This window comes from Aethalodelphis obliquidens, unplaced genomic scaffold, assembly GCF_003676395.1.
Source record: "Aethalodelphis obliquidens isolate GAN/ISIS:26980383/991018 unplaced genomic scaffold, ASM367639v1 scaffold89, whole genome shotgun sequence".
Lineage (NCBI taxonomy): Eukaryota > Metazoa > Chordata > Mammalia > Artiodactyla > Delphinidae > Aethalodelphis > Aethalodelphis obliquidens.
This window is the reverse complement of record NW_020838033.1, coordinates 5270101-5292197: the sequence shown is the minus strand read 5'-3', so window position 1 is coordinate 5292197 and position 22097 is coordinate 5270101. Positions and strand designations below refer to the sequence as shown.

General features: G+C 57.6%; 1 protein-coding gene and 1 non-coding gene across 2 annotated transcripts in view; both read left to right on the top strand.

Moving 5' to 3' along the window:
- The window catches only part of LOC113613742 (keratin, type I cytoskeletal 42-like), a 32618-nt gene that overhangs the window by 8053 nt on the left and 2468 nt on the right, over window positions 1–22097 (top strand). Inside the window, 5 exon segments of the mRNA XM_027094676.1 lie at window positions 16519–17313; window positions 17316–17627; window positions 20418–20500; window positions 20622–20778; window positions 21927–22085. Coding sequence (XP_026950477.1) covers window positions 17242–17313; window positions 17316–17627; window positions 20418–20500; window positions 20622–20778; window positions 21927–22085 — 783 coding nt within the window. The 5' untranslated portion in view covers window positions 16519–17241.
- Window positions 7950–8052, top strand: LOC113613832 (U6 spliceosomal RNA). Its single transcript, XR_003430377.1, has one exon. It is a non-coding gene; the product is annotated as a U6 spliceosomal RNA (small nuclear RNA).

Sequence of the window (22097 nt, the reverse complement as noted above, 5' to 3'; positions counted from 1 at the left end):
GCCCTTCCCTCGCCCGGTTCCACCTGGCCTGGTGCCTCCCAGAGCTGGCAGAAAGGTAGGGTGGGAGCAAGTCTGAATCAGCCCAGGTGGCTTAGAATCCCAGGCGGCCCTCCCTGCCCGCAGGCCCTGGGAGCGGGCACTGAGCTCACACCCCAAATCCTCTGCCTTCCCTCCCCACCCATGCATTCAGCCTGGGGCCCAAACATGGCAGGGAGCCAGCCCCAGCCTCTCTCCTTGGTAATGGAGGCACAACACCCAACAATACAGACTCGTTGCCCTGCCAAGGTCACACCCGAACCTGGGCCTTTGTGCCTGGTCAGGGAGAAGCCTGGCTGGGGGAGGGGGGAGGCAGGCAGGGTGGGGGGAGAGGGCAGCAGGGTCTCTGGGCCTAGAGACCCTTCCCTCCCTTCTCAAGCTCAGGGGAGCCAGGGCTGTTGTCCCAGCAGCCTTGGGTGGTGTGGCCCCAACCTCAGCCCTTCAGACTTGGTAGTGTGTGGAAGGCAGAGACGGGCCAGGTACATCACAGGGGGAAGCATGGATCTAAGCAAGAGAGTCCTCCTGGGCCAGCTGGGCTGTGGGAAGGGCTCAGGGAGGGAGGGTATGAGAGGGTCCTTCTGTTCTGGCTGGGGGGCAGCAGGGGAGGGATGGGACATTCACCAGCCCCCAGGTTGGGGCAGGGGCACTGGGAGGCCGGTCCAGCCCCACGTTTGGGGCTGCTTGGGTGGGTGAGCAGAGGGGGTCAGGGCCTGGGGAAGCTGGGATGGCGCTGGAGAGGGGAAGGACAGTTTTTCTGACCTTCACTGGCCTTTGGTTTCTGTGGCCCAGGGCTTGGGATTGTGGGGCGATACAGGCAGATGGGGTGTCTGTCCCTGGGGAGCCCCCGTCAGGGAGGAACATGGCCCCAGACCTTGGGAGCTCCGGGTCTCAGTGGGGAGTCCCAGCCTCTGTCCTGGGGAGTTCGGGAACATCCATATGGGCGACAGAGACAGAGGACAGATGGAGTCACCCAGCTGTGGGGCACAGGGCTCACCGGGCCTCCCTGGTGAATGCCTCTGCCACTTAGGGAGTGATGGAACCCGAGGGTCTTTCTGCTTCTCTTCCCTGGGTTGGGGGTACCACCCCAGAGCTGATGGGCCCTTCCCCAAGTTACCAGGCCTGGTCAGAGCTGTGATCAATTGAAACTGCTGGTCCAATGTTTGCAGGTTAAGCAGAAACTTCTCCCACCACCTCTGCCTGGCTCTGTGGGGAGGAACCATCACTGGCCCCCCTTTATGGATGAGGAAACTGAGACTCAGGGATGTGAGATGCCCGTGCTAGAGGGCTCGGGTCCTAGGGGCCAGACCACTGTGTTTAGAATGCCTTGCTCTCTGATGTTTGGGGGAATCTGATGCAGGCATGCCCTGGGCAGTGCAGGGAAGGGCAAGTCAGATCTGTGTCCCGGCTGTCTCCCAAGTCCTGAGACCCCGTGTGTGCCGTTCCAGTTCTCGGCCCCTCTGTCAGGCCCTGTACCCTGCTTCAGTCCCCGGTGGGCCAGAGGGGAGGGTGGGGCTGGGGAGACTGGGTCCTGCTGAGGCTGCATCTTCCACACCCACGGCCCACCCAGGCTGAGTCAGGGCCGGGCAGGAGCCACGGGGGTGGCAGCTTTCCCAGGGCCAGCCCAGGCGGGGTCCACATTCCTCACAAGCTGGGTGCGTCTGGGCTTGGCCAAGCTATGAGTCCTGGGCCCTGCCCAGGCCCCCGCCTGCCCCAGAGGCAGCTCAGCACCATGACCTTGGCCTTGTAGGGACCCCGCCTGGACCGGGGTGTGTGCTTGCCTTGCACATACCTGCGGGGGGGGGGGGATCCTGCTGGAGCCCCAGCCCCCCCACCATGGCCCGGGCATTGGGGTGCCCACTGCTCAGCCCCTCCTCAGGCCCCCCTTTTGCCTCTGCGCTTGGAGACCTGGACGCTGAGGCTTATGCCGCCCACCTGCGGTTTGGGCCTTGGTCCCGCTCATGGCTCAGCCAGTGCTGGTGGAAGGGCGAAGCGTGTTCCGACAGCTGGGGGGTGACGAGGGCCCCTCCAAGGCCAGGGAGCAGCAGGGGGCTCATCCTGTTAGTAGCGCCCAGTCTCTCAGGGAGGCCTTTGTCCTCAGCAGCTTGGAACCCTGGGTGCCAGGTGCGGTGCCGGGGCGGAGGCTCTGAGGGGGGCCCTGTGTCCACGGGGGTCCAGCTCTGGGGGCTGCCTACAGCTTGCCCCTCCCTGCTTCCTTCGCGTGCCTGCCGGGCTCTCTGCAGGGCAGGGGTCTGCTAGGGATCCACGCAGGGGGTGGTCAAGGCCAGTCCCCACCTCTCCTTTGTGAAACGTTGCCACAGTCCACCTCCTTTCTCCGGGCCTCAGTTTCCTCTCCTGTCAAAGGAGGACAGACCCCCCTACCTACCTGCTGGGTGGGGTGCAGGCTGGGGTCGGGGGGGAATGTGAGGCCCCTGGGCTCTTTGTGGGCGGACTGTGACCTTGAGACTGAGACCTGAGATGGGCTGTGCTGGGCCACCACCCCTTCCCCACGGGGGACCCTCCACCCCAGCTCTGCAGTTTCCCCACCAGCCACTGTGGGTCAGGCCAGGCCCCTGCCTGGGGGTAGGGGAGGTAACCTCAAATCTGGGCTCTGGGGACCCTGTCCACGGTTCCCCACTTCCTCTGAGGGCTGCTGGGAGAGCTAGCATTTCATTCACTCCAGCGAATGGCTCCCAGACGCCACTTGCCTTCCCAAGTCACCCAGTTCTACGGCCTCAGCAGTTCTGAGTTCAGCCCGCGGGGCCCGGGCTGGTCGCCTCCGTCACGTCTCCGCAGCAGGCAGGGCCGGGCTGTTTCCTGAGCAGGCCCAGAGCTGCTTGGGCTGCAGAAACCACTTCCCAGGCCTTGGTGGCAACCAACGGGCCCTGGCCCCGAGCCCAGAGTGGGCGTGGGAATACTGTCCTGCACGGAAGGTCGGGAAGGGTGACACCGGGGCTGTCGGAGGAGGGGCAGGGGACAAGCTGAAATGTCAACTCAGCATGTCACTTGGAGAGGCAGCAGGCTGAGTGCCGGGCGACCAGGGGGCCTGGGCCAGGGGAGGGGGGAGCAGGTGGGCACAGCCTCTACCCCATCTAGCCCATCACTGAGCACCCCTCAGGCTCCCCGCTCCCCGGCTTCCGACGGCTGAGCCCTAGAGCTGGCGTTCTGCGTGACCCTGTTCCTGCGGACCCTCTAGAGCAGCCCTTGGCCCCGGGAGTGGTGCTGTTTGCAGTGTAAGGAAGTGCCTCGGCCCCTGAAAGCCAGCTCTGTGTCCTGGTGTCCTTGGGCTAAGGGTGGTTCAGTGTGTGTGTGCATGTGTGTCTGTGTGTGTGCGCACATGTTTGTGTTGGGGGGAGGCAGTTGTCCCAGTGGAGGTGGATTTCTGGACATTCAGACCAGGGTCTCTCTAGCTGGATTCTGAACCCTGAAGGATTCTGGGAGTTAGCACTGAGAACTGGGCCTGGGGCAGGCTGGGAAACCGTGGGAACAGGTGAGAACAGGCTGGAAGGGTGCGGCAGCAGCTGGAATGTGTAGGCTGGAGCAGCTCCACCCTCCCTCATACAGGAATGGGCGCTGGCTGGGGAGCCAGGACCCTGTGCCTCCCCCATGCTGTCCCCAGCTCTGCTCCGCTGGCCTCCCCAGCCCCTGCTCCCTCCCGTGGGGCATCCCCACATCCCCTCACTCCTTGCTGGGCTAGAGCCAGTGGCTCAGCCGGGCCAGGCTGCTTGGGAGAAGCTGGCCACTCTTCCTGAAGATTCCCAGGGTTTTGGTTTGCACATTTGTTTCTGACCCTCTGCACAGACAGACTCTGTCACTCACTGGGGTCGCGCTCTGATGCGTTAGGGAAGCGCGCAGCTCACCTGTGGGGTGCTCCCTGAACCAGTGGATGGGGTTTCTGGGCTAACTCTCCTCCTGGGATAGGGGCTGAGGGCACCTGCCATTCCCAGAGGTTCTGGACACACTGTTGGCCTCTGCAGAGAGGCTTTGTCCTCGCCTGTCCTTCACGGTTGATCAGGGAACCCTGTGACCTTCAAGAGAGAGGCTGTGCTCCTTAGCAGAGCATACAGGGCCTTCCACTGCGGGCCCCTGGCCGCCTCTCCAGGCCCAGCTCCCATCTCAGCCTCCCCAGCCAACGCCCCCCCATCCGAGGCGTCTCACTTCCCTGAGGGTGCCAGACCCTGGGGCCCCCCGGCTTTTGCACACGCCAATCTCCTGCCAGGAAGGCTAGTGTCTACCTGTGACCCTTATGTATACAGGTCCCTGCTCAGACACCTGCCCCAGCTGTCCTGCCTCTTGGGCTGCATCGGGGGTCCCTCTTAGGTGCTCCCACGGCCCCACCTGCTCAACCAGCTTGTGACGTCTGGTGCCTCCCCCGGGGACAGAGCCCCCTAAGACCAGGGCCCACTGTCATGTGTGTCCCCTGCCACGTCTCCGGGCTCTCCCTCATGGAGGTCGGGGAGTGAGAGAATGAACTAGTGAATGGGTGCAGGCAGCTTGGGGAATTCCTCTGAGGCCTGCAGACTTGTAAAGCGCTGTCACGTGATCCCGGCCCTGGTTCTGCTGCCTCCAGTCCGAGGAAAAACACCCCTCTACCTTGGGATTGGGGCCTCCTGGGCAGAGTCCAGAAATCTCTCTGAGAGCAAGGTGGGTGGAAGCTCCCCACCCCCCCACGGGGAGGACTCAGGGTTAATGGGCCAGTGTGCATGGCAATGGCTGCTTTGTGTGAGTGGGTGGGTAAAGGACGAGCCGTGAGAGGCTGTGTGAGTGTGTGTGCACAAGTGTGAAAGTGCCCATGAATGTGTAAAAGTGTGAGTCTGTGAATGTGAATCAGTGTGAGGCTGTGCACGTCTGTATGCATGTGTGAGGGTGTGGATACAGGTGAGTGTGCATGGGCGTGTGGGAGTGCAAGTCTGTGAGTGTGAATGTGTGAGTCTGCGTGAATATGTGTGAGAGCTGATTGTGAGTGTGAGTGTCTGTGAATGTGTATATACTCTGTGCGAGTGTGTATGGATCTATGAGTGTGTGAGTTCGTGTGCATCTGTGATTATGAATGTGTGAGTCTAGGAGTGTGAGTGTGACTATGTGAAAGCTGTGGGCGAGTGTGTGAAGGTGGGAGCCTGAGTGTGTGTATGTGAATGTGCCTGAGAGCGTAAGAGTACGAATGCGTGTGAGTATGAAGTTATATGAGTGGGAGAGTGTGAATGTGAGTGTGTAAATGCGTGAGTGTGTGAATATGTCAGTCTGTGAGCATGTGACCATGGGTGTGCGAATGTGCGTGTAAGCTGAGTGTAAAGGTGTGCCTAATCCTGGAGGGTGGTGGCAGGGGACCCAGGGCCGTGGGAGAAGCTCCGTCTCCCCTTCCCCAGGGTGGAGGTCAACCCCAGGGAACCCTCCAGGAGTCTGGGGAGACCCTAGGAGCTGCCAGGCTCATGTTTGCCCCAGAAGTTGACTCAGAGGGGCAAGGGGTCTTTCCCTGTTCTAGAGAGAGCTGAGGTCAACCTTTACTAGAAAGAAAAAAAGTACCACCAAATGGATTCAAAATAATATCTACAAAATATGGGTAGGATTTAAGAATTAAGACAACAAACACCTGTGAACCCACCACCCGATCTTAGAAACGTTGACAGCACCCTCTCCCATCTCACCACGACCCGCAATGGGGATTTTGGGCTGTTATTCCCTTGCTCTCTTTGCAGATCTGAAGCACTTCTCTCCAGGCCCCGTGGGTGAGACACAGGGCTCTTTCTGCCTGTTAAGCTGCCGGCGAGGCCAGGGCGGCTCAGTGCTGCCTCCTGGGGGCCCGGGACGCTGGCTTCCTCCCTCTCCGCGCCGCCGCCGTCCGGGGTAGGAGCCCCACCCAGGTCACTCTGCAGACCCCACAGAGGTGCACGTACTCGCTGTGCACGCACGCGCAAGGCACGCCCAGACACATGCGCACACCAGGCACTCACAGAGCTTTGCACGCAGACGTGATCCATCTATTGTGAAGGGAGCAGGTGCCGTACTCTGCGTGGGGCGCTCCAGCAGGAGCCAGCCCACAGCAGCTGCTGCCCCAGGGAGCTGGAGGCAGGAAGGGGGTGGTCCACATGAAGGGGGTCCTCGGGGACCCTCCCACTCAGGGCTGGGGGAGTCTCGGTAAGAAGTACCTTTGGGGTGAGCCATTTAATAGAAAGGTCTAAGCACGGGGTTGCGGGAGGAGGGCTTTGTGCCAGAGGCAGGGAAAGGTTTTTTGGAGATGGAGAACGAGGGGAGGAGAGGCATAATGCAATGCACAGGCCAGCTTCAACAAGGAATTTCATGTCCATTGGCCTGGAATGGACGCAATGGCCCAGCCAGGGCCCCTGGTGCTACGGGGGTCACGGGACTACAGGGAGAGGAGCTGAAGACGGTGAGGAGGAGCCAGGCCCTTGGAGAAGGCGCTGGTGTGAAGCGCAGGTGGAAGATGTCTTGAGTCCCGTGGTCCCTACGCTAGTCGCAGGTGCCACCTCCCGGGACTGCTTGGCAGAGGCGCGCGACGCAGGGCGGCCAGCAGAGGGCGCTCCCGCTACAGATTTGAGGCTCCAGTTGGCGCGGTCTTGAGCCCGGGGTTTAACTAGGATTAGATCATTCTTGGAAAGCGCCCGGGCCTGCAGTCCTGATGGAAGCATTCTGGCTTCCCCCTTGGGGGCTACGGAGCAGAAGGGTGAGAAGAGACGACCATGTGAGGTGGGAGCCCCACCAGTGTCCTCCTTCTCCCTTTCCTCTGCTCCCTGGTCAGATGCTGTCCGGTCAGTGTTTGCACCCCCTGTCTCCAGGTGGCGACCTTGAAATCAACCCAGAAACGCGACTGGCTCTCCTAATCTGCCCTGGAAGCCTTCCTCGAGGCCAGCCAGCTTTTCTAGAACGTTCCGCAGGGAACTAATCCCAGGGCTCTGCCTCGGGAGTCTCCCCGCTTCCCTCGCTGGCCACTAGGTGGAGGACTTCCTCGCCTGGCGCCCAGGAGGCTTCCCCAGCTGCCACAACCACAAAGCCCGTGGACGCTAGAGTTCTCAGGACCGAATGCAGCCCTTTGTCTTCTGCCACAAAGCGTGACAGGCTTCCACGTGGCTGGTTGGTGGACCCAGCCAAGTCCAGCTGGCTCAGACGAGGTGGCAACCCCATCAGTCCCTTGGTGGTGGTGGTGGGGGATTATGGAGGAGAAAGTCCCTTCAGTTGTGAGTGCCTCCTTCCACACCCTGGCATCTCCACCCAGGCAGAGGCACCTCGAACTCAGGTAATTCACGTATTCATTCATTTCTGCAGTTATCAAGCACCATTTGCTATGTCTGTTCCTGGGGACAGAAAGGAGGCAGGGTCCCTGCCTGAGTGGAGGAGGAGACAGGAAATAGGTGTGACCACACAGGGTGGTACGTGCTTTGAGGTCAGTGAATTGATCTCTTCCTCTGAATCCTGCTTTTCTCTCTGGCTTCTCGGACCCAGTCAGTGGCATATTACCTGCCCACCTGCTCAACCCCGAAAATGCAGAGTCATCCTGACGCCTCCCCCGCTTAGGCCCATCTCCCTGTCGGCCACTGTGTCCCATCCTTGCCCTCATCATCTCTCTCCTGGACCATCCCTTTAGCCCCGGGGCTGGCCCTTGGCCCCCTTCCGGCTTTCACATCGCCACCAAAGTGAGCGCTTCTTTTATGCTCAGAGGCATAAAAGAAAAAATTAGCAAATGTGACCTAAGGGAAATCGTTTTGTTTGGGGAAAAAAACACTGTAAACAAAGTTGGAAGACCAGTGGTCAGCTGGGAAAAGACATTGCAACCCACGTGGGAAAGGCCTCCTTCTCACGTTGACCAAAAGCTCACACACGTCAGGAGGGACAAGATCCCACAGAAAAAAAAAAAAAAAAGGTGTAGACTAGGAACAGCTGGTTCATAAAAAACAAGAAGGGTGCTGGCTTTGGCAGCATACGTACTACAACTGGAACAATAGAAGATTAGCATGGCCCCTGGGCAAGGATGACACCCAAATTCGTGAAGCATTCCATATTAAAAAAAATGATACAAATGAACTTATTTAGAAAACAGAAACAGAGTTTGAAAACACACTTATGGTTACCAAAGGGGAAATGTAGGGGGGAGGGACAATCTAGAGTTTGGGGTTAACAGATACACACTTCTATATATAAAGTAGATAATCAACAAGGACTTACTACTGTAAGTGGTAAGCACAGGGAACTCTACTCAATATTCTATAATACCTATATGGGAGAAGAATCTGAAAAAGAATGGATATATGTTTATGTATAACTGAATCACTTTACACCTGAAACTAACACAACATTGTAAATCAACTCTACTCCAATATAAAATAAAAATTAAATTAAAAAAACCAACCAAACAAGAAGGGACTAAAAATTTAGGGAAGGATAGTCAGTCTTACTCATGAATAAAGAAATGGAAACTGAAGCAATAGAGAGGCCTTTTTCAACGATCAAAAAGACAGAAATTGGAAAACAACAACAAACTTCAAAGCTTGGTGAGACCCAGTGCTGATGGGTGTGGTGGGTGGAGGGAGGAGTTATTCTCATTCATAGTGGGTGGGAACGAAAATTTGTAGAACTTTTCAGGAAAACTTAGAGGTGAAGATCCAAGACTGGTACAGGGCCCTGGGCCTGCCTGTGACCTTTTTTTAAAACTGTGGCAATTTCAAATATACACAAAAGTAGAGAGAATGGCAGAACAAACTCCCATATGCCCATCACTCAGTTTCAATAATTGTCAACATGCTGACATTCCTTTTTTTCTCTTTTCTATATATATATATATTTTTTAAAAAAAATTTATTTATTTATTTATTTATTTATTTATTTTTAGCTGTGTTGAATCTTCGTTTCTGTGCGAGGGCTTTCTCTAGTTGCGGCGAGCGGGGGCCACTCTTCATCGCGGTGCGCGGGCCTCTCACTGTCGCGGCCTCTCCCGTTGCGGAGCACAGGCTCCAGACGCGCAGGCTCAGTAGTTGTGGCTCACGGGTCCAGTTGCTCCGCGGCATGTGGGATCTTCCCAGACCAGGGCTCGAACCCGTGTCCCCTGCATTGGCAGGCAGATTCTCAACCACTGCGCCACCAGGGAAGCCCCTCAATATTTTTTTCATCAAAGTATAGTTGATTTACAATGTGTTAATTTCTGCTGTGCAGCAAAGTGATTCAGTTATACATATATATATTCCTTTTTAAATATTCTTTTCCATTATGGTTCATCACAGGATATTGAACATAGTTCTGTGCGCTCTACAGTAGGACCTTGGTGTTTATCCATTCTGTATATAATAGCTGACATCTGCTAACCCCACACTCCCACTCCACCCCTCCCCCAACCCCCTCCCTCTTGGCAATCACCAGTCTGTTCTCTATGTCCCGTCAACATGGGGCCATTCTTGTTTCTTCTCTCCCCTCCACCATCTTTTGTGGGGGAGATTAGAGTATTTTAAAGCAAAGATATAATTTCAATTCACTCTGAATGAAAATTTGGCAAGAGCTATCAAAAGAGAAAATGGATCTCCCCTTTCACCCAGGAATCCCACGGCTAAAATTTCCCCTAAGGATATATTTGTAAAAGTTCACCAGGCTTATGTTCAGGGAGGTTTATTACACCATTGTTTGTAAAAAGCAAAAAAAGCTGGACACCGTTTTGAGGGGGACAGGAGTGAGTGAATTACAGCTCACGGTCACGATGGATTAAATTAAAGAGAGTGAGGGACTTTCCTGGTGGTGCAGTGGTTAAGAATCCGCCTGTCAATGCAGGGGACACAGGTTTGAGCCCTGATCTGGGAAGATCCCACATGCCACGGAGCAACTAAGCCCGTGCGCCACAACTACTGAGTCTGCGCTCTAGAGCCCGCGAGCCACAACTACTGAGCCCATGTGCCACAACTACTGAAGCCCGCGTGCCTAGAGTCTGTGCTCTGCAACAAGAGAAGCTACTGCCATGAGAAGCCCGTGCACCGCAACGAAGAGTAGCCTCCGCTCACCACAACTAGAGAATGCCCGCGCGGCAACGAAGACCCAACGCAGCCAAAAATGAAAAATAATTTAAATACATTAAATAAATTAAAAAAAAAAAGAGGGTGAGGTGGCTCTCCAAGAGATATTATTATTATTATTATTTTTTAAGAGATATTATTAACTGGGAAACCGAGACATTGAAGAGATCAGTCATCTCTCTTTGTATAATTAAAATCTCTAAACAGACAAACTAAAAACAAAACAGTACAGCAATGCTTGGGTGACTGTATTGCTATAGAATAAAGGCCGAACTCTGCAGCACACTTTTCATGGAGGTCTCTCTTTCCAACTTTCATTCTAGCCATTTCTCCCACTAATATGCACTATGAAGTGGCCATTAGATTCCCAAAATGGGTTCCAAGGAACCGTAGCTCCACATGCACCCCCTGAAAGTGGGTCCGTGGGTGATTAAGTTTGGGAAACGCTTAGCGCTCTGTCTTCTCCTCGTACAGTCACAATGCACATTAGCTTGTTAAGGGCTCTGGGAAGTCTGCAGTCCAACAAACAAAAACTTCTTGACGTGGATGTACGTGCCTTCCCCTGGTCTCCCAGGCTCTGCAGCATGGTTCTCAGCCTTGGCTCTCGTTAGCACCACCCGGGCCCAGCTCTGTGCATCAGGGCTTAGAACCACTACTCTGTAACGTTGCCCTGCCCCTTTCTGAGCTTACGTAGCCCCACTTTCTCCTCTGCTCACCCCACCCCAGCCATACTGGTCCTTCTTCTAGTTCCCTGAAAAGGAGTGTCTTGGTTCAGCTCCAAGGCCTTTGCACTAGTTCCTACTTTGGCCTGGAATGCCCTTCCCTGCACCTGCTCGCTCCTTCCTTAATTCAGTTTTCCCCTTAAATGTCACTTAGAAGAGGCCTTCCTGCGCCGCCCCAGAAGCACTCACATTCCCTTTCATGTTTCCCTGAAGAATGTCTCATTCTCTGGATTGATTACTGTCCATCTTACCCCCTAGAATATCTGCTCCATAAAAGCAAAAATGGTTTCTATTGTGTTCATCACCATATCCCCAGAGGCTAGGGCAGTGCCCAGTACACAGTAGGTGCTCAATTAATAGTAGCTGAACAAAGGGATTTCCTTCGAGATCTGCTTTCCTCTTGCTCCCCCTGAAATTGTGATCCAGCTGCAAGTCTCCTGATGGCCCCCAAACACACTGGGCACGTCCCCACTTCTGCCTGGATGAATTCGCACCTCGTCTTCTCTGCCTGGCAAAGCCCTGCCCTGGCTTCGAAACCCAGCTTTCTGGTCCCTCCCTATGAAACTGCCCTCAGCAGCCTGGTCTGAATGAGTCGCTCCTTCCCGCTCCTCCCAGGTGCTTGTACACACACACTTTCATCACCACACAGTAACACGGTGCTTGGACGGACTGTGCATCTGTCTGTCTCTCGCTCACCTGCCTGCACTCATTGAGGGCAGGACTCGCTGACTCAGTGCTGAGTTCTCGGGCACCCAGCCCCGTGACGGCCACACCATGAATGCGATGAATGGGTGCTGAGCGAAGCCCAGCATTGGGCTCTTACTGCCTGCATTTATCCAGCCCGCATTGATCGGGCACTTCCTGTGCACAAAGCACCGAGTTAGACCTTAGAGTGGGTCCAGAGATAAACAGAAAGCCATCTTTTGGCTGTCAAGGATTGTCTTTCTAGAAGGGAAGGAGATCCAAATAATTCTAACACAAGTGAGAGTGGCTAGCACTCACGGGTGCTAGAATGGGCTGGGGGAGTGTATCAATTTCCTATTGCTCTTGGAACAAATGACAACTTTAGGGCCTTAAAGCAACACACGCTTATTACGTTACAGTTCTGGAAGTCTGAGGTCTGAAATGCGTCTTAGGAGGCTAAAGTCAATGTGTCAGCAGGGCTGAGCCCCTTCTGGAGGCTCTAGGGGAGAACCGTTCCTTGTCTTTTCCTGTTTCTAGAGTCCGCTTCCCTGGCTCATGGCTGCATCCCTCTGACCTCTGCTTCTGTTGGCACATCTCCTTCTCTGACTCGGACCCTGTTGCCTCCCTCGTTTAAGGACCCTTGTGGTCATATTGGGCTCAACCAGATAATCCAGAATAACCTCCCCATTGCAAAGCCCTCGACTTAGTCGTACCTGCAAAGTCCCTTTTGCCATATAAGGGGATAAGGACCTGAGTCTGCCTGGCACGGGGAGGGAAGGATTCCATCTCACCCCCGGGGGCCTTCCCCTAGCCAGCATTGGAGTCATTGATCCTTCCCCCAATCTCTAGTGTGCACAAGGACTGGGGCCAGCTGCTGTGACAAGCTATCTCACGTCAGCCTCACAAAGAGTTTGTCATGGAAGCCGGGTAGCCTCATTTTGCAGATGCGGCTAAGAGAAGGGCTATGACTTGTCCACGGCAGGGTCCACATTGACCCAGGCTCTTGCACTCGGCCTTCTGAGCTCTTTTCATGAGGTGCGGAGTCGTGATCACAGATAACATGCTTCACGACGGGGGTCGTGAAGATCAAGGGCTGTGGTTCCTCCCCCACAAAACCTTGCTGGAGAAAGTGTATCACACCTGAAATGTTAACAAGGCCCAGGGCCCGGGTTCTGAGGCAGAGGCAGGGACAAGGGGGCTGTGAAACTGCCAGGTTGGGGCAGCTTCAGGGATGAGGCCGGGTTTAATGGGGGGGAGCAGGTGAGGGGCCCGGGGTGGGGCGGAGTATTCCATGGAGCCCAGACCTTTGCACAGGCGTGCTCCCCTGTTGGTCGGGCACAGAATGATCCCATCCTGTGGTGGGCTGGGCTGTCAAAAAGCCAAGAGCGCCCCTTCCTGCCGGCGCTGTCAGGTGAAGGAAGGAGGCAGGCCATGCTCAGAGCATCCCCAGACTCACACGGGGGAGGCACGGCCTCCACCCCCAGCGAGCTCCCAGTCTGAGTGGGGAGATACAGCTTCTATCCTAGGAAGCCTCCACTCTGAGGGGAGAGACAAAGCCTCTCTCTCCGGGAGCCCGGGCCACACATGCCCCTGGAGGAAATCACTCAAGAGCATCGAAGAACAGGGACAAATGAGGGTGAATTAATGGAGAGCAACCAGCCTCGCAGGGCATGGAGGGCGAACAGCAGAGTGGGCAGGCGGGGCAGGGCCCAGGGGCCTGGGAGAATGGGGTTTCTGACTCGGTTCCCCCAGGCCCTCAGTGCCCCATCAGCCTGCAGGGCAAAGGAGAGGGGGTGAGCCCCAGGTCCGAAAGGGGGCCCACCTGCCCTCTCTTCCTCCCCCATAACTCCCTGAGGTCAAGGAAGGGGGAAGGGAGGGAGGGGCAGAGGGGAGCAGCTGGTCCTGTTAAGCTGGAGTCTTCTAGCCTTGGGAAGAAGCAAGGGTTCCCTCCCTCGCTGGAAGGCCTGGGCTCCCCTTCCCAGACCTCCTCCTCACACGTTCCTGCTGGTTCTAGGCCCTCCCTTGCCCTCTCCTCCTGTCCTGGGTCCCATGGGGGCCCTTTCTGGGGCGGGGCCCTGGACATCTGATGTGGCTCTGTCCAGGGGGGCGGGCTTTCCCCGGGGGCCGAATCCCGTCTTGGGTCCACCCCAGGCACATGTTTCCTGGAAGCCAGCTACTGGGAGGTGGCCGCGTGTGCTTGTGTGGGGAAGGGAGCAGCTGGGGACCCCAGGAGTTCAGGGGGCACTGCAGGACGTCCCGCCTCTGACTCTGAATCGTGCCTCCTGGGAGGTGGCCGCCAGGACCGCTCCACGCCTCCCGCAAGCCCCGCCCCGCCCCGAGGCGGAGGGTGGGGCCTTCTGTGGAGTCAGCCGTAAATCATTAGTGGGTGGATCTGGGCGGGGCGGCCCTGGGGCCTCAGGACAGAGGCTGAGGAAACCGAATAGAGGAAGAGGGTTCCACCTGAGGGCAGGTGTGGCGGGGTGAGGGTGCCTTTGGCAAGGGGTGAGGAGGCTTCAGGGCTGAGGTAAAGGGAGGAGCACCCGTGAGCTTGGTGACCTATCCTGGGCAAGGTGCCTGCAGGTGAGAGGGACTATGTGTCTGTGAGGAAAGGAGCTGACAGGCCCTAGTGGCAGGGTCTGGGGGTGGGGTCCAGTCTCTGGGGCCCCTAAAGGATCTGGGGTCCTCTCCTCACCAGCAAAGCCAAGGTCCCAGCTGGGAGCCCACCCCCACATCCGGGCCTCTCACTTTCCTGACCTCACCTGATAGGGACCCTTTCCCTTGGGGGGAGGGTAGAGGTAGCCATGTACTCCCTTCCTGGGCCCCTGTCTCTGCCCCAGTCATGGCCCAGGCTCCCTGCTCCTAAGGACGCAGTGAACACTTACAGAGCACCTGCTGCATACCTGCCGTGCCCTGGGTTCTGGGTGGGGGTGGGCACTGTCCTAGGAAGGTGACAGTTAATGCTCGGGGGGGCCTGTGTAGGAGCCAAGGTCGACTGGGCCGATGTGGCGAGACCTTTGTCAACGTCGATACGCATCTATCGAACATCAAGTGTATACGGGGGCCCCCAGGCCACCCTGCACCTTGCGCCTTCCATCAACCTCGTAGGGTGGGTACGGTCCTGGGGACTCTCCCCCCACACCCTATAGTCCTGCTCAAATCTGAGACAGGGTCTGTCCTAGTCAACCCGAGAGCACGCCGGCCGTCCAGCAGCCTCTAGCGAGGAGATCCAGGGCCTGTGGGGCTGGGCAAGGCTGGGGCTGGCTGGGGACACTCACTGGGGGATGCCGGGAGTTGTCCCAGCCGTCTCCCTGGGGCCTCCTCCTCCTGTCCCCTGCCCCCCGTGCTGGACCCCCGGCAGGCTGTGGGGCTGGATCGCCTCCTTTTCCTCTCCTCCTCCTTGTGGGCCGAGCTGCTGACACCCGTGAGGGTTGTGGGCCTGGCGCTGCCCCTCTGGCTGCCGGGGGTGGAGGACAGGCCCGGGCAGGAGAATTCACAGGCGAGAGGACCTTGGCATAGCCCTCCGACCGGCTCCCGCCAGGCCTTCCTCCCCTGGCAGGGGGAGTGGGCGCTGCTGGGGCCCCGCGTCAGGCCGGGCTCGGCTGCCAGCGCCCGGCTGCCCTGCTGCTGCGGCACCCTGGGCCTCGGTGTCCGCGTGGCGTCGTTGGCAGGACCTGGCCAGGGCTGTTCTGAGCGGTGCGGGAGGAGTGTCCGGGCTCTTGTTAGGCCCGCCAAGGGTGGCCACGCTTTCCAGAGGGCCAGGGAGGCCTTCCTGGCTCTGACCCTGTCCTTTCACCTGGGGAGAGGGGTTGAGCCAGGCCTGCCCTTCAGCAGCAGGTGAGGCCTCTCTGGGCCGAGGTGCTGCAGGGGCTTCAGAGGTGGCAGAGTCTCCAAAGGCCAGAGGCAAAGGGTCTGGGGGATCAATGGTGTGGAGCTACCGAGGCCCAGACCTTGACCCACAGCCTGACATCGGGGGGTGGCAGATGGAAGTGACGGGGGGATGGTGGGACCTTAGTGGTTTTGGAGGGAGAAAGGAAGGTTAGTAAACTCTCTGCCCCTTCAAACTGGGCCTCAAGCCTAAGGTCTGAGGGCTTTGGAGGTGGGCTGCAGGCTGGGATGCAGGCTCTGAGAGAGGCAGAGGGTGAGTGGTGCCCTGTGGCCTGGCCCCCTCCCCAGGCCCCTGGCTCTGCTCCACATTCACTTCTCTGAACTGAGTGAGGCCTGTCTGGAGGGAGGAGATCAGTCAGCTTCTGGCGGAGGGGGCTTCCTGGGAGACTGGCTCCAGTGGGAAGGGGGAAGGTCATTCCCCGTGAAGGTGAGTGGGTGGTGCAAGGCTGGCCTCTGACCCATTCAGGTGACCCCAGGTTCTCTTGGTTCCCTTCCCCAAGACTGTCCCGGAGTAGGAGGAAGTCCTCCCTGGTGTCTGGCCTCATGGAAGAGCCCCGGTGTTCTGACCTCGCTGCCTAGCCTTGACCTTGAGCCCCCCTCCGTGCCCCCAGGAACCCTGAGAACCCCCAGACTTTACAGGCGGGGTGGGAGCAGGACGAAGTCAGTCAGGTTGTCCCCTCTCTCACAGTAGCTCGTGGAGCCCCCACTCTCCAAGCAAGGAGACACCCTTGCGCGTGAGGGCACTCACTTTCTTTCCCCGTGTGTGGGCCGAGAGCCCAGGCCACCCACGAGTCTCCCTCCGCCCCTGCCTGGCCCGAAGGCCTCCCGTTCCCTGGAAGCTCCCCATTCAGACAGGCCCGGTGCAGACGCTGGGGTACTGGCAGCACATAAATCATTAGCACGGAAGCAATTAAGGCTGGTAATCTCCTGGCTGGGCATGGACGGGTGCCAGCCGACAGGGTGTGGGATTGTGCTTTGTCCTCGCAGAGGCCACACTTCCCCAGGGCGCGTCTCCGTGGAGGGGTACCCGCTGCACAGGTCCTGCTTCTCCTGCGCTCAGCATCTCCTCTGAGGGCCCCTTGGGAGTGTCTTCCCTCAGGGACTGCGGGGTGTGTGTGTGTGTGTGTGTGTGTGTGTGTGTGAGGAGGAGTGGTCACCCTAACCCTCTGCTTCCTTCTCCCCCTCAGCCCCAGCTTGACTGATGTCAACCATCTCTCCAGATTCCCTCAAAGACCCCGGGAGGCAGGAATTACCCCCATTTTGCAAATGAGGCAACTGAGGCTCTTGAACTGACTTCCTGAAAGGTTTGGATCCAAAGCTCCCTCAGGTCAGTGGCTGTGACTATTCCCCTCAGATAGGGCAGCCCCCTGGCCAGGGTCTACGTCTCCTCCCACAGACTTGGAATAATCCCAAGAGACCTGGGGGGCTCCCTCAGGGCCACATTGTACGCGGTAGGGGAGGGTGTCCCCCGCATCTCTCCACCCTCTCCCTAGGACCCAAGAATGCTGGGTGGGGGGCCAGACCAGCCCCAGGCTCTGGGCCTGTGGAGCCTTGTTCCAGGCCCTTTCTGGCTCCCAGGGCTGGGTTCTCCGGACTCCCCCCAAGAACGAGCTCAGCCACCTAATTGTGGCTGAGGGTGGAGAATCCCCCGACCCCGGGGTTGCGGCTCCAGTACCACCTTTGTTTCTAACACACAATGGGCTGCTAAGAAGCCCTTGTGTTCAGGCCAGGCTCGGGATGCCCTCGGTGCGTCCAGCTTGAGCCCTGGGCGCCTGGTACAGAGGCTGGGCTTTTGGCTCTGACTTAAAGAGCCAGGGGCCCAGTTGCCCTTTAGCCTGGCTATAAAGGGCTATAAAGGGCTACCTGGGGCCTCTGTGCAAACCAGACCCTGCGCATGACTTGTGGACACCATGGCCGCCCCCACCACCAGCATCCACCGGCTTTCCACTTCCGGCTCCGTCAAGGGCCTGTGTGTGCCCGGTGGTGGGGGTTTCTCTCGATGTCTTCCATCCGTGTTGGGGGTGCCTGCCGGCCCGCCAGCCTCCTGGGAGCCAGCAGCTCTGGCAACATGTCTGTGTCCTCGTCCCGCTTCTCTGTGGGCACGGGGGGCAGCGAGAAGGAGACCATGCAGAACCTCAGCGACCGCCTGGCCTCCTACCTGGGCAAGGTGTGCGCTCTGGAGGAGTCTAATGCCTACCTGGAGGTGAAGATCCACGACTGGTACAAGAAGCAGGGCTCCGGGCCCGCCCTCGACTAAAGCCACTACGTCAAGACCATCGAGGACCTGTGGAGCACGGTGGGCGCTCCCTGCCCTCTGTCCTTAGTACCTGCTTCTAACTCACACCATCCCAACTTTGGACCTTTGCCAACATTTCTCCTCCAGCCTAGGTCTCCATCCCTCACCCATTCGTTCATTCACTCACTCTCTCACTTGCTCTGGAACCCAGCCCTGTACCAGTCACTGGTCCCAGGCCTGGAGGACATCCCACGTTGGGAGGCTGTTTGGAGTTCCTCCTTTCTGGGGGAGGGTATTTGGGGTGAGTGATAGAGGAGTGGGCAGGCAAGGCTTCAGAACCTTGACTGAGGGCAGCAGATGGCATTCAGGTATAGAGATCAGTGTGGACAAAGGCATAGGTGTGGGAACGAGTTTGGTGTGGCTGCTGGGAGATGAGGCTCAATGTCTCCTTCTCACTATCCCATTCCCCTTTGAGTTTGCCCCACCCCCCCGCCTACCTCACCTCCTCCAGGCAGTCCTCCTGGATGCACGGCACTTGCCTTTTATCCTTGGATCTGGGGGTCCCTTCTGCACTTTGAGGTTCAGTCTATGCTCTGTTCATTGGGCTGATTTCACTGAGTCTGACATGTTCTCACAGCTACTTTCATTGTTGGTCCTCCTCACTCCTTCCATGATGGTCACTCTGGGGGTCCCCAAGAGCAGAGGCTGTCTCTGCTTGCAGATGCAGATTGGGGGGTGGTCCCTGAGGAAAGGAGCTGTGTCTTCCCACTCAGACTGGAAGCTTCCAAGGGGAGATATTTCTCTAACTTAGTCTGATGGAGGAGGCAACACACACACACACACACACACACACACACACACACACACACACTATGATCTCTGTGAACGTGACCTTGGCATTCTGTAAACACAGCACCTGGGTCTTCTGCGCAACCTTGCCCCTGGAGGGACCTACAGGGGTGCAGCCTCCAGAGGCAGGAGAGAGGTCAAAGAGGTGCAAAAGCTGGGCTCGGGAGAGCCGGACTTGGGGCTGGCTGGCCCGGGGTCAGCCCACTCAGTTTCCTGGTGGAGAACCAGGCCTGCTGCCCGGCGAGGGACTTTGCCTGCTCCTGCCCGGGACCCAGGCCCGGAAGGGAACTCCTGCAATTGCCCACTGGAAGCAGAGCTACTGGGAGTGCCAGACCAGATACTGGGCTTGATCTGGGCAGCAGGGAACTCAGGGGAGCCCTGGCGAGTCAGTGTTCCTGAGCTTCGGGGTCGGCCAGCTCCTCACCGCCATCCCCCAGTGCACTGTGCACCAGGCCTCCGAGTCACTGCCCCTCGGCGGTTTTTTACCACTGCCCCCTCGCTGGACCCAATCAGCCTCCTAAGCAGGGAGGCGGATGGGGGCCTAGTCTGCAGGTTGCCGATGGGCCTAGTGAGGCCCTGGGGCGGGTTCAGTCAGACTGGCTCTTGGGTTCAGTCTGGAAACGGAGCCTGACTCAGGGTGCCTTTTCAGAACTTAGGGCCACGAGCGGGCTCTGAGGCCCAGGATGAGTTTACTGGGGCTGCCCCCTCTTACAGCTTTATACTTCAGCCCTCAACCTTAAAAAACTCCAGATTCTGCTCAGCTCATCTGCCGCCTCCACCGCGACCTCCTCTCTGCTTCCTCTGGGCAGTGTGGAGGGGCCTCCCCCTCCCCCCAGCCCCATGGCCTTTGACTAGAGCCTCTCTTAGGTATTTCTCCCAACAATAACGACAGCAGCAGTAATAATAACCAACCCTCTGCTCCTTCCAGAGCCTCTCCCTTCCCTGTTGTCTTTTAAACCTCCCAGATGACCCTGTGGGAAAAGAAAACCTTGCCCTAGGTTTGACGTGGGGCCAGCCATAATATTATCAATTATTTAATTAATCGTTTAATTAAACTAATGTTTCCTGGGGGCTGACTCTCGGCCAGGCACTGTACTCAGGGCTGGGGAGTCCAAATTGAAGGAGACAAACATGAGACAGGGCCTTGTTCCTCTGGAGCTCAGAGTCCAGTGGAGGAGAGAAAAAAGCACACAAAAAAGTCACAGAAAAATGTTGCACTTGGGAGAAGTACTGTGTAAGAGAGATGGGCCGAGGCGAGGTATGATGGGGAAGAAAGATCCAGACGGGGAATCAAAGAGGGCTTCCTGGAGGAGGTGGCAACTGAACCTACAGGTGAATTTATTTAATTTAATTAAATTAATTAATTTATTATTTATTTATTTTTTTGGCTGTGTTGGGTCTTCGTTGCTGTGTGCCAGCTTTCTCTAGTTGCGGTGAGCTGGGGCTGCTCTTTTGCGGTGCGCGGGCTTCTCATTGTGGTGGCTTCTCTTGTTGCGAAGCACAGGCTCTAGGCGCGTGGGCTTCAGTAATTGTGGCACGTGGGCTCAGTAGTTGTGTCTTTTAGGCTCTAGAGTGCAGGCTCAGTAGTTGTGGCTCACGGGCTTAGCTGCTCTGTGGCATGTGGGATCTTCCTGGACCAGGGCTCGAAACCGTGTCCCTTGCATTGGCAGGCGGATTCTTAACCACTGAGCCACCAGGGAAGCCCTAGAGGTGAATTTAATTGGGGAAAGATGGAGTGAGGTCCAGGCAGCTTGGGCAGTGACCCTCATGGTGGGAGAGGGGTGCATATGGGTATCTTTCCTGGCACTATGGTTACCTGTGCCTGGGTATCATGCCCCCACCCCTTGTGAGCCCCCCAGCAGGGTGCTCAGAGGAGGAGACCACAGGGACCCTCATCTCCCTCACTCTGGCCCGCTCTCCAAAGGGCTGCAGGAGGGGTGTTGCAAGGTCTTCCTGTGGCTGCCCAGGGCGCTTGCTCACCAAGCCCACTGTGTCCCTCAGATCCTGGTGGCCACCATCTACAATGCCAACTTGGTGTTGCAGATTGGTAATGCCCGCCTGGCAGCCGATGACTTCCGTACCAAGTGAGTCTGGGCCTTGGGGACAGCTCAGGGGGCTGGTGGGGGTCTGGCTCTCTGTGTACGAGGGTGTCCTAATGGCACTCCATGGCTCAGGCTTCCCTGCCTTCCCCGCTCCCCCGCTAAGGTATGAGATGGAGCTGAACCTGCGCATGAGCGTGGAGGCCAACATCAACGGCCTCCGCAGGGTGCTGGACGAGCTGACCCTGGCCAGAGCCGACCTGGAGATGCAGATTGAGAACCTCAAGCAGGAGCTGGCCTACCTCCGGAAGAACCATGAGGAGGTGAGGCCAGCTCGGGAATGCAGGAGAAACTTGCCTGAGAACAAGCAAGGCCGGGGCCCCCACATCTTCCTGGGCCGGGGCCACGCTCTCCATCCAGTTCCCATCTCTGGTGGGTTCCTGGCTCTGACCCTGGGAGACTCTCATTGGGCCCTGGTTGAGGTCTGGAGGGCCCTTTCCCCCCAGAGATACTTCTCTGTCCCTCGAGGCACTGCCTACCGTGTGGTGGCAGTTAAGTATCTAATGGGTGAATCAGTCTAAGAACACACAGCCTAATTATTATAGTTGATTGTAATAGTGATAGTCATAACAACCACAAACACCTGCCCAGCCCATTATGAGTGTTTCACAGCAAATATCTCAGCTGATACCGACAGCCTCACTGGGAGAAAGGAGCAAGTTCTTCTCTTTACGAGTGAAGAAACCGAGGCTCAGAGAGGTTAAGGAATTTGTCCAAGGCTGTACAGGGGTGGGGCTTCCCTCAGGTCTGCCTGAGCCGTATCCACACCCAAGCCTGACTACAGCACTCTGCCACTTCTCCCATCTCCCAGGGACCCCAAGGCTCAACCCAAGGATAGGGATCCAAGACCCTGCAGGGGGACTAGTGAACCTTGTGGCTTCCTTCCCATCCGACTTCTGGGCTGGCCTGAGCTGAGGGAGCCTAATGCCCGAGTAGCAGGAGTCCAGAAAATGTCTCTACTTGGCTTTGAGGCTGGCTATAGGGATTGCATCCCCCAGCAGATTCACCTTTCCTAGTGAGGTCTGACTCCCCCAATACCGACAGGGTGCTGCTTTCCCCATGCCCGTGCTGCGTGGTTGGTGACGGGGGGTGAGGTGGGTGGTCAGGGCTGGAGTGAGGTTGTCCTGGCTCATCCCCCACCATGACTGGGAGTTGCCATCTCTCCTGGCCCAGCACACACCGGGACTGGGCAAAGCCCACCCCGCGAGTGTGTGTTGGGGGAGATTGTTGATATCCACAGCCCTGCATGTTTGAGACGTGATGACATCCACCTCCACCTTCAGGGTGAGGAGCTGTTGGCCTGTCTGTGTCTGTCTGTCCTCTGCACCCATCTCCCCCAGACAGAGAAGGCAGCCCCAGGGACTCTTCCCAGGATGGCCCTGAGTGAGCTCCTGCTTAGCTGTCTGCCCAGGAAGTGAATGCCCTGCGAGGCCAGGTGGGTGGTGAGATCAACGTGGAGATGGACGCCGCCCCCGCTGTGGACCTGGGCCGCATCCTGAATGAGATGCGCGACCAATACGAGAAGATCACGAAGAACCGCGCGGACGCCGAGGACTGGCTCTTCAGCAAGGTGGGTGGCCTG